The 12103-nt window shown below is 34.7% G+C and overlaps 1 protein-coding gene across 3 annotated transcripts in view; it reads right to left on the bottom strand.

The window, feature by feature from the left end:
• The window catches only part of CTNNA3 (catenin alpha 3), a 1764647-nt gene that overhangs the window by 348921 nt on the left and 1403623 nt on the right, over nucleotides 1–12103 (bottom strand). For all 3 annotated transcript variants that reach the window (XM_065521050.2, XM_005565734.5, XM_065521052.2), the window contains one exon: nucleotides 10516–10667. In XM_065521050.2, coding sequence (XP_065377122.1) covers nucleotides 10516–10667 — 152 coding nt within the window. The remainder of the gene's footprint in view (nucleotides 1–10515; nucleotides 10668–12103) is intronic.

Here is a 12103-nt window from a genome sequence, read left to right as displayed (position 1 = left end):
AAGTGAAATGAAGAACTTTTAAAACAACCACATGGATCCAACTTTACAGAAGCTTCTACGAAGACAAATAGCATAAAACAGACATGTACTGTACATTCATAATTACATTAAGTGGCCACAAAATACAATGCTTAGTACACATCCTTGGGACTCTTAAAACCATCTTAAATAAGAGATCAAGCCAATTTAATTCTTTGTGAAAATGTATCTCAAGGTAGTTTCTACTGTCCTTCATTTTTGTAGTATAAAAGTTAACAAAGTAACATCACATGTTCTTGTCCTTAATTGCTTGGGGTCTAGTGATTACATTTTGAACAAATGTCAAATTTGGAAACCAAATCAACCACTTTATTTAATTGCAAAACACTATAACATTTTTTGTGGGGGGCAGGGTCTCACTTTGTCACCCAGACTGGAGTGCAGTGGCAGAAACTGTAGCCTCGACCCCCCAGGGTCAAGCCATCCTCCTGCCTCAGCCCCACAAGCAGCTGGGAGTATAGGTGCGCACCACCATGCCTGGCTAATTTTTCTGGTTTTTTTGTTGTTGGTGGTGGTTTTTTTGTTTTGTTTTTTTGTTTGTTTGTTTTTGTTTTTGTTTTTGTTTTTCACAGAGACAGGGATTTTACCATGTTGCCCAGGCTTGTCTCAAATTCCTGAGCTCAAGCATTCCCCCTGCCTCAGCCTTCCAAAGTGCTGGGATTATGGGTATAAGCCACTGCACCCAGACAGATTTTGTTTTAAAGGTCTGAATCTTCCTTATTTCATATAGCCTACGTTCTTTTGGGGGAAGAAAGAAAATAGATAAATAAGTGAATAAATATGTAATATGTCAATGGTCATGACAAACACTATGCAAGTATAAACTTGAGTAAGAAGATAAAGAGTAGCTGAGGTGGGAGATGCTATTTTTAGATGTGGCTCTATATAGGATCTATGTAGGATGTTGGATAAGGCAAAGATGAAGCAGACCTGAAGAGGCCTCCTGTGCAGAGTCTTGGAAGAAAGCATCACAGTTAGAGAGGACAGTAGGTGGACAGATGCCAGAAGCATTGGCCTGTCTGAGGAACTGCGGGAATAGCCAGGAGGCCAATATGTCTGAATCTCAGGGAGCAGAGAAGAGCAGTAGTAGGATAAGTACTCTTTAACAAATTGACCAGAAAGTGATTCTTGGGATTTATGTGTTTACAACTGTTACATCAACAAAAAGAAGTCTGTGGAGTCTAAAGGCTCCCATGGTATAAAAACATGGAGCTCTTTTATTCTCCTACGGTAAAAGCAAATGTTCTTTAGGCATTCAGGTGCCTGAAGACCCTGAATCTCTTCCTGTGACTTCTCCTACCAGTATATGACCTCAAGCACCTCTATTCACTCAGAGAACTTTTGCTATCAGACTCCAGAATATTTTTCCCTTTGAAACTCCATTAGTTACTTTACAGATACTGGAGTTATAAAATTCCCAGTCTCCCTCCCTCTATTAGCTACATCAAAGTCTGTTTTCTAAAATTCATCATTTTATAAGTTGTATTTCCCATATTATTTTCACTAAAAGGCTGATTCAACTCTCCAAAAGTTGTTTTTGAAATGTAGATATGCAGAGAAACTTTACGTTTGAAGTAAGAGGTTAGCATGCCTTAAGAGTTTTTAGGAAAAAAACAAGCTTTTGTACCAAAATAATAAAACTTTAAATTGAATACTTAATACAAATCTAACTTATTTCATTGCTTATACAAGTTTATAATAATTAATATGACATTTAATAATTCACTTAACACAAAGCAAACCAAAAGCTCTTAAGGTTCTGCAAGTAACCGTCTTCCCCATATCACTCTTCTGTTCACAATGGTAGCCATTTCCCCTGAACACCTGAAGGTGTTTTCAAAGGGAGATGCTTGGCTCCTTAAATTCAGCTACTTTGAGTCAAAAGCTCTGAGCTGCACTTGTGTAGAGCTCTCCGAGTGGCGGACTAGACTGCATCAAAGTCCTGTTGGACCATGGACTCTCCTGCCAGTCCAGTGGTGTTGACCCTTTGGTGAAAGAGCACTTTCCAGAACGACATCAAGCTGAACATCTTTCTCTCAGCATGAGCAACTGAGATCACTAACTAGCACTGCTTTTATAGCTTAATATGTTTCCTGAATATCTTTTTCTTACTCTAGTCACCTCTGCTCCCTTAGTCAAAAGTTTCTTCAAATGGGATACACAAGAGGAGGGCCATTAAATGTGCTGAGAGCATAAGACTTCTTGCTGACCAGTGCCAGCAGGCGTTCCAAGGTTTCTCTACCTTACACTCTGTTTTCAGAAGAAACAGCAAGAGTCCTGTTATAGATTTCCTTCCACTAAGGTTTAATTTAAATTTGCATATAAAACTAAGGTTACTTTGTTATTGACCTTTTACGAAGTGTCCTTAGGAATCCCTCTGGTAGGTGGTTTCTTTACACACTGGTCCTGACACTAGAAAAGAGTCATATTACTTCCAGAAAGGACAAAGTGTTTTAACTGGCATTCCATGTGAAGACTCCTGTGAGGCTGAAGAGTAGAGTGACTTAGATGAGTTTAGGAAATCTGCCTAACAGTGAAAAATGAAAAGCTATGAATTCTTTGTACATTAAATAAATTGGAAATGGTGCCTGAATAAATTCTCCACAGTCAACAAAGTATCAGAAAAGCATGAGGGGAGAAGCGCACATTTGATAGCCATTAGGACTATGGAGAGAAAGTGTTCCCTGGGGTTAGAAAAACTGGCTTGACAGGGAACTATGATCATTAGTGCCAAGCACCGGGAACTGTCGCCCTGTGGGTGGAGATGATGCACCACAGGGCCTCAAGCAGTACCGTCAGGACCCAGAAACTAGTGAGCTTACCAATTTATCCTCCAAATTGGACACTTAAAAGTAAAAGGCGGTATAATCCAATACTGTCCTGTGCAAGCTAAGCCATATATATATATATTCATCCTGTCACTATACTTTAAACTCACTTAGCATATACTTATTTTATGTAAACTCATTTCTAATCCCAATAATCTTTAGACACAATTAATACTACACTGCCCCACCCCTCTTATCCACAGGGGTTATGTTTTAATATCTCCAGTGAATGCCAGAAACCTCGGATAGTACCGAATCTGATTGTCATCAATCCAAACACATTTCCATTTCTGTTTTCCACCCACAAATTTAACACCTTTTCCATCTTAACTAAGCACTTATCACACGCTGTGGCTGTGACTTTTGAGTCTGAAGAGTGACAGCAAAACTAATACTAGTTTCTTTTCCCTTCTTTACAACCCTACAGGTAGAAGAGTCATTCTTACTGTAGATCTTAGCAACCTTGGCATATGATTATTTTTCTTTCCTTATTAAGTCAAGAACTTTCACCTTTTGACTTAAAGGAAGCACTTTACAGCTTCTTTGGCATATCAGAATTGCCTGCATCACTATGTGCACTTTGGGGTCATCATTAAGTAAAATAAGGGTTACTTGAAAACAAGAACTGCAATACTATGTGACTAATGGGAGGGGAGCATATGACCACAGATAATTGAAACCGTGAAAATAAAAGCCATGAATAAGGGGAGGTCTACTGCTCTATAACATGAAACAAAAAAAGAAAGGAAAAAAAATGACATGAGAGAATACAGTTGATGAATTTCAACATTCTATAAATCTTAAAAATTGAATTTCAAAATGTACAATAATCAAAGGCGAGGCTCAAATTTAATTTTACGTGCTGAACAAATAATGCAAAAATATCAAAAGGAATGTAAAAACTTCCTTGCAGCCCTTGGAGAAGGGTGGTTTCTGGCAATTAAACAACTTTATCTGAAAAGCATCAGGGCATGAATATAAAATTTGGAAATTAAAATAAAAAAACAGCAGTTTGATCTAGAAAAGAAAAGGTGAGAAAAAGAGTACCTGGGTGAATGGCAAGCCATCAGGGTGAAAAGAAGAGTAGAGGACAGTGAAGAGTACAGCCTGGGACCCTAGACTGTGAATAGAAAGGGTTAGCAGAAGTCATTCTAGGGGGTGTGTAACTCCAGGAACCTCGAAAGAAAGACAATTCTAATATTTAAATATTTGGGATGATTGGATGTATAAAGGAAAACTGATAAAAAGGTGAGTGAATTCTTGGAATAGCCAGGCAGGATATTTGTAAAAGCTAAACAAAAATCTCTAAGGCAAGGTTTAGTAAACTTTTCCTGTAAAGGGTCAGGTAGGAAATATTTTAAGCTTTGTGAGCCATTATAGTCTCCTCATAACTACTCAACCTTGCCATTGTAGCACAAAGAGTCCTAGATATAAACCAATGGCTGAGACACGTTTCAGTATGATTTTATGGACACTAAAATTAGAATTTTATACCATTTTCATAAGTCAAAATATCATATTCTACTTTTTAATTTTTTCAACCATTTAAAAATATGAAAACCATCCTTAGGATGCAGGTCATACAAAACATATGGTGGATCAAATGTGGCCCAAAGGCCAAAATTTGCCAACTCTTGATCTAAAATAGTAAGCAATGATTCACAAATATGAGAAATAAAAAATGAAAGAAAACCCCCATACATTAGAAATATTTGGCAAACAGTTATAAAGTAGAAAGGTATTATTAATTTTATAATATTTGAGATATCAGCATTTCAATAGTCCATGTAAGTTTTTCTAATTAGCCCTAATTTGTAGTTTGGTATGACTTTATCTATTTAAAATTAGCATTTTCTGAGGTGTTGGCTATGGAGTTGATTATTTTTTAATGAACTTTATTAATATCTAATTTACATACAACTTTAAATGCAGTTTGATGAGTTTTGGTAAACGTATACTCCCATGTAACCACCTCAAATGATCAGTTTTCATAAAAGAGTCTGCTGAGAATTTGAGACAGTGATAAATCAATCTGTAAGTCAATCTGGGGATAACTGACATCTTAATATTGAGTTTCCAACTTCAGGAATATGATCAATCCCTTAAGATATTTAGGTGTTTTTAGTTTTTTAAATATTGTATCATAATTTTCAGAGTATAGATATTATATTTACATTGTTAAAATTATTACCATTTATATTATAATTTTGGATGCTGTGATATATTCTACTTTAAAAATAATATTTTCCAATTGTTACTTGCTACTACATTGAAATACATATTTTGAATTTCATTGTATCATTGTATTTCTCTATTGTCCCTGTCTTATTTAATTTGCATTTTTTTCCCTTCTTTTTGGAGATGGAGTCTTGCTCTGTCACTGAAGCTGGAGCGCAGTGGCGTGATCTCAGCTCACTGCAACCTCTGCCTCCCAGGTTCAAGCAATTTTCCTGCCTCAACCTCCTGAGTTACTAGGACTACAGGTGCGCACCACCATGCCTGGGTAATTTTTTGTATTTTATTAAATATGAGTTTCACCATGTTGGCCGGGTTGTTCTCAAACTCCTGAGCTCAGGCAATCCACCCACCTTGGCTTCCCTAACAGGCGTGAGCCACTGCACTTGGCCCTAATTTGCATTTGAAGCAAGGACAGTCTCATTTTTTTCATCATCTCAGGAAACACTGTTTAGTCCTTTACTTTTACATATAGTGATACTTAAAAGTAGAAATTCAGTAGTATTCTTCCATTTTCCTCTGCAGGGAAGAAACTGATGACATCATGTAAAGTAAAAATATAAACAGTAACATGTAGAACTGAGACTTGAACTCAAGTCTTCTGATTTTACACAATATTGTTTCATTATTTGCCCATTTCCAAACTTAATTCCAGAGAATTGTAATTGGATGAGATAACATTCTACATTGGTTAGTGACTAACTGAAATTGTAAAAGTCCTTCCCTTTAGTAGTTTGAGTATGAAACTTCAAACAGACAGAAGCTCAGCCTGGAAGACACATAAAGAAAAGATGTCTATAAGGCCACGAAGAAAAAAATAAGTTATGGAAGAAAATGAAATAAATTTACAGAAGTTGTGACACTGCAAGTAATCTCAATTGAGAAAGTTATATTTAGTTCCAGTAAAAGCCATAAATCTATTCATTCCTGTAGGTGCAATAGAATCAGAACCAAAGATTGTCTGGTTATATAAGCTGATATTATATTTTGGACTGTGTCCCAATTCTAGAAGCCATGTAAATGATTCATGTAAAAACAGTTAATGTAAACTGGGCCATGTACATTTATCTTATTTTTCTTTGTTTCCTCAAAAATTAACCTTCATCAAGTCAGATATGCAAAATATGTTTCTATTCCCTGATACAGTTAGAAAACTAACACAGAAAATGCAAACTTGAGTTATGGACCTGAAAATCTACACACTTGGCTTTGGAAAGTATCACTATATCTTTGAAGTGCTTTTGATAAGGCACATATGAAAATCCACAAACAAAACATATGAAATCTACATTCTGAATACCCATTATAGGAATAATTTTGCCTGAATCTTGTTTCTTTTTGTGAGGATACTTCACTGCGGGCCACTTGCACTACCCTCTCTCTCAATTCAATCATGTACTCTTTTAAAATGTCCTCCATTTGTGGTTAAATGTCTTTTACCAAAAAAAGATGAACATTGAAAGTTCAGTTCTCATTCATGTTTTAAGGGGTCTATAAAAATTATGTGCAGAATTATAATACTACCTTAAACTAATATAGGTTCAAAAGCATAATTTGCATTAAACAGTCTATGATTTAGATACCTGATGTTAATAAGCATAAGTATCCTCTTATATAAACATTGCTTTATAAATGAAGACATTTCTTTTTTTTTTTTTTTTTTTGAGATTTCTTGATTTAGGGTTTTGCCCTTTATGTTGTTCTACAAGCATGCTTATGCAGTTGATGTTCATCAAGATATACAAAAATATTAGCAGTTTCAGTAGGTCTAGTAAGTACTAACTCTATGTGGTAATAATAGTAGTAGTAGCTATCTTCTTGTTATAGCCTACTATTTATTAAGCATTTCATTTCTATTAACTCATGTCGGCATAATTATCTTTAGAAGTAGGTTTAATACCATGTCTATCTTACAAAGGAGGAAATTGATGCTAAGTAAGATTTGTTTGTTGCTTTAGTTTTAACCATTATATTATGAACGTTTAATAGTTGTACAATTTACACATATATATTAAATACCAAACAGATCAAAATATGTAATACTGCTTATTCTATGAGTTTGCTAGGTATGATAGTTTATAACCTCACTTGTCTACACACTGAATCCAATGGAAATAGCAATAGTAAATGTCACAGTATTTATCTTAGAGTTTTAAACAACTGTTAGTGTAAGTATTGATCAAAACAAATAGTAAAGACATAATCATATTTTTATAAAACCCTATAAAATTCCAAGTTCTGATCTTGAGTTAGTATTTTATTGTTTCAAAGGCACTGAAGAGTATTCATAAAAATTCAGACATAAAATGGGATTATAATACACTCACAAATATCCTCAATACCATGGCTTATCCCTCCCTGAGCTTGTTTAATTATACATTTATTGCTTTAATGTTGACACTTTTTAGATACCTTGAAGAAAGGATCAAATACTTTGCAGTTCTAAGGCCAGAATATTGGCCAGCATTAAATTCGACCTAGTTAAAAGAAGATTATACCGGATCAAGTTTATTCTCTTCTGTGAAAAAGGCATAGTCTTTAAGGAAAAAAAAGGGATATATTTTCATTTACTTGCACCTAAGTGAGAATTTATTTTTATCCTATAACCCAGTTAGCTGTTAAGTTCATAAGTTTATGGATCATTTTCCAAGGAATCCCTGTAGAAGTTGTATAGAGGTTCCCCTAGAGGCTGCTTAGGGAATTGGGGGTTTAGAGATAGAGATCATGAGCCTCTGGGTGCTCCTCCCTGGTTTCAAGTACAGCAGCTCTGATTTTATTTGCTTTATCTTTTTGACCATAAAGTGTACTTAAAGAAATAATGTATCTGCCTTAAAACTCAGAAAACACTCTTTCAAACCATATACTTAGAGACATGTTCTCAGTTGCATGGAACATCAGATTCTAAAGGCTCTTAAAGCTAATGCTCTTAACTGAATCTCTCTAGCAGGGATTACCATCAGATAAAGGGCCAATATAATTTAACGATTTTATTAGTTATTTAGTTGAAGAAACTAAGACTCTACAGTTCATGTTTCTAATTGATGTTAACTTGATATGTTCAAGAACCAAACCAGAAAACAATCTGATAAATCATATGAAGAATCATACACAGTTTAACAGGATTAGGACTTAAGAACAAGAACAGAACAAATCAAAGAATGCATACATAGGCAAAAAGATTAAAAAAAGGAAAAGGAAGTCAACCTCTATTCAATAAATATAATGTTTAAAAGGAAAAAAATGTAGGCTAATAGCAGTTGGCTATATTTACTTGACACTGGATGGACACTAATTAGAATGTATTTTTGATAGTCTCATTTGAGAAGTTTGTTGAAAATTAAATAAGGACTAGTGAAGGAAACAAAATACTAAATTATTCCTATGAGAAAAAGTTAACAGAAATGGAAGTATTTATCTTGAAAAAGAGATGACTATGGGAGAAAATTACTGCTCTCAAAGGCTATTAATAATTACAATAAATTGTTCTCCTACCCTACAGAGTACCACTATATATGAGGAATATGTAAAAAAAAAATGGCAAGATAATTTGATTTGCTTTAAGTAAGCTATCTTGATAATGAGGAAATTTAAAAATACTGGACCATCTAACTGGGAGAAGCTGTAAGATTTTTTTTCCATCCCTATATAACTTCAGTAAGAAAAAAAAAATGCATTCCCTCCCCTGGTTCTGCTATGCTATCTCACTGGTTTATATTGTCAAATATCCACTCAGGGATAGCGAAAATGGAGAGGTTTCACTCCGGCAAGACTATATCCTGAAGTTCATGTGCCTTCTTTACACTTTTAATGTCTCTTTACTGGATTCACCTAGCTCCCAGCTTTGGGTTATTACTAGTCCACTAATCCACAGAGGTAAGGCATACAAATTTTACAGCAAGAAAATTAATAAAGGTTCTTGCTGCTCAGACATAGTCATTGGTACAGGGCCAAATTTTCTAATCACTTAGAAATACTTGTAGGCTGCTCACAAGTATTTATCCTGAGGTTTCTCTTTGATATGGTAATTGGTTTACTTTCAGGTTTTCCCAAGTCTCAATGTACTAGATTCTCTGTCTTGACACTTTTAGACTTTCTCTTACAAGCTCTTCCACAGCATACTTCTGCCCTGCCAGACTCCCTAATATTTGTTGGCCCTTTTCTTTACAAAGTCCACAAATGACTTATGAACTCTTCAGTACAGCCTGTGATGTTCACGCCTATCAGATATTAATACTATTGATGCTCCACTCATATATTCTCAGCACTTCTCTTTCCATCTTACAATCTTACTAACAGTTAAGTCCAGAGGCTTAAAAATTGAATTCTATTCATACTTAAAAATTATATTCACCAGTCCCACTGAATCTTCCTACAGCAAACACCTGATACCCTGCCTGAGAATTCTTTGGCCACAAAAGTTTGATTGGTCCTGAACATGAGGCTCAGGTGACACCTCTGAGGGTAGCTTTTCACCCAGGATGAATAGGTGGCTAAATCTTCAGTTCGTTCACGTCAGGTAAGAGAATTCTGGAGTACTACCCAGAGCTCACCAGCAGGATCAAGCCCCAGGGCCCAGTTGCCTGCAGTGACTCACAGTTTCATCTTCTTGGTTTTCTTCCCCTCTTTGCCTCACTTTGTCTCATTTTCTCCTAAATAGATTACTGATAACACAAATCCTTACTTCAGAGTCTGTCTTCAGGTGAATCCACTTAAGGTATCTCCATATCTTTACATAGGCATTTTCCAAAGAATGTGCATTTTTTGGTAACATTTAAAAGAACACTTTACATTAATACTTGAGGGAAAACAATCCCAGTTTCTGTACATACAGTGTGCCCGCAACAAATGGTGCTCTCATGCCTGGAAAGGTGGAATATGTGTCCCCAAACAGACAACTCCCAGACTGGGACCATTGAAGTGTTTGTTGTTGCTGGCAACTCCAAGTGAGATTTCTTGCAGAACACTCTGTGATTTTATGATCTCGGATGAGAGGGTTTGGCCATAAAATACCTTGTTTTAACACATTTTACTATCAATTCCACTACAGAGATAAGAAAGATTCTTTCCTTTTTGTTCAAGAAAAATAAAAAGCAAATTACTTTATGTATTTTTCTTTGCCTTCTGATCATGCTAAGAGACACCTCAACAAATCCTGCACCCAACAAATCCTATCTTTTCCGCACACGCAGCAGTAAAATGCACTCATTTGCGTAAGTTATAACCACATACATAAGTAAAAGTGTTGTTTGTGACAGTAGATCTGACTTTGGGGATACATATGAACTTCTAAAGTTTTAATAGATTTCAGCATTGACACTACAGCATAGAAATAAAGCATTTCTTGCAGTCATCCCAGGCATTCCAGATGGTGAAGAGCATTGCAATAATTCAATGGAAGGAAAAGCAAACTTACCCGAATCATCATGACTGAACATCTGATATCATGAATTGTATCATAGATCTTCTTTGAGATGTCCACAAATTGATTATCATCCAACACATTCAATGAGTTTTTGCTTAAAGCTTCCAAGGCAACATTCACTTGTGTTACAAATTCAGGAATTACTGTTAAAATAAAGAATAAAGAGAAGATTGTCCTCTTTGTATTTTTGGATTTCTACAGTACTTTCCAGGAAATATAGAATTTGGTTTTAAACAAATATTTGATTAATAGATCTTTATTTGTATTTTTTAAATATAGAGATACACAAATTTTAGCAGGATTATCTTGAATCTCTGAAAAGTAAAAGGAATCAAAGACAATTAAAGGCTTTTTTTTTTTTTTTTTTTTTTTTTTTTTTTGTAAACTCCAGGCTTCTGGAGAGAAAGGCATTTTTATAGAAATGTTTTAAAAGATTATCTTTCTCCTTTATGTCATTTTTGTTTTTATAAAACCTTGGGACCATACAATCATTTCTCATCCTATTCAATATAAACCACAAAAAATTACAGAAAGGAATTGGTGCGTAAAACAGTTAGAATTGTAAACACAAAGATATTTAAAGAAAGAAAGCAATTGAGTTGCTAAACAGAAGAAAATTTAGTTAAAAGCAGTAATTATATCTTATAGAAATAATAAAAATATTGTAAACTTCCTTTTAGTAAGATGTTTTCTCTATAATAAAAAAAATTAGTGAAAAGGAATTGACATTCTCATATGCAAACTATCTTTAAAATAACGAAACACTGACTGACTATAGGGATGCTTCTATCAGTAAGCCAATCCATGGATTACCTTTTTAATTAAGGCTTCAAAATAGTTTCAAATAAAAACATTTCTTCAATTTTACTTTTAAAGTTAATGATATTAACAGTTATTATCTCTTCACCAGGCTCAAGGTACTTTTCTAAGTGTTCAATGTGATTTAAATCTTAACCCCAGAATTAACCAAGTATTAATAGTTTAACAATGAGGACACAGAGAAATCAAGACTCTTCCACAGATTCATTCTGTTAATGTGTAACAAAAGAGATGTGAACTCAGAGTCCCAAAATGCAGACTCTACATTCAAACTAACCTGCCGTATCATAGTGAGGAAGCCCCCGCCCATATGAAGATGTTGGATAAAAAGATTAATTTTTAGAGGAAATAATTCTAAACCTGGAAGATAGAAATATTTTGACTGGTATAAAAATATCAATAAATGTTATTTTTCTACATTTAAGTCATATCTGCATGTATGGCATACTATCTCTGGCAATTCTACCTGCTATGTTATTGATATGAGGAAATTTTGATGATATACATGGGCACTCATTTTATATGGTCCTTTCTTTCCTCTGACTGCTAAAATGTATCACCTATATCCTACTTCTGAGCCACCATACCTGCTGACATTATCCACTGTGCTCCTATTCTCTGTCCATTCTCTAGGCACACTGTCCAATAAAAGGTGGCTACTAGCTGCATATAGCTATTAAAAATTAAATTCATTAGCCTTAAATTTTAAATTCAATTCCTTAGTCATAGTCATCCCATTTCAACTGCTTGACACATACAT

This window comes from Macaca fascicularis, chromosome 9 (genome assembly GCF_037993035.2).
Source record: "Macaca fascicularis isolate 582-1 chromosome 9, T2T-MFA8v1.1".
NCBI lineage: Eukaryota > Metazoa > Chordata > Mammalia > Primates > Cercopithecidae > Macaca > Macaca fascicularis.
Note: the sequence above shows the minus strand (reverse complement) of the source record. Positions and strands in the feature narration are given on the sequence as shown.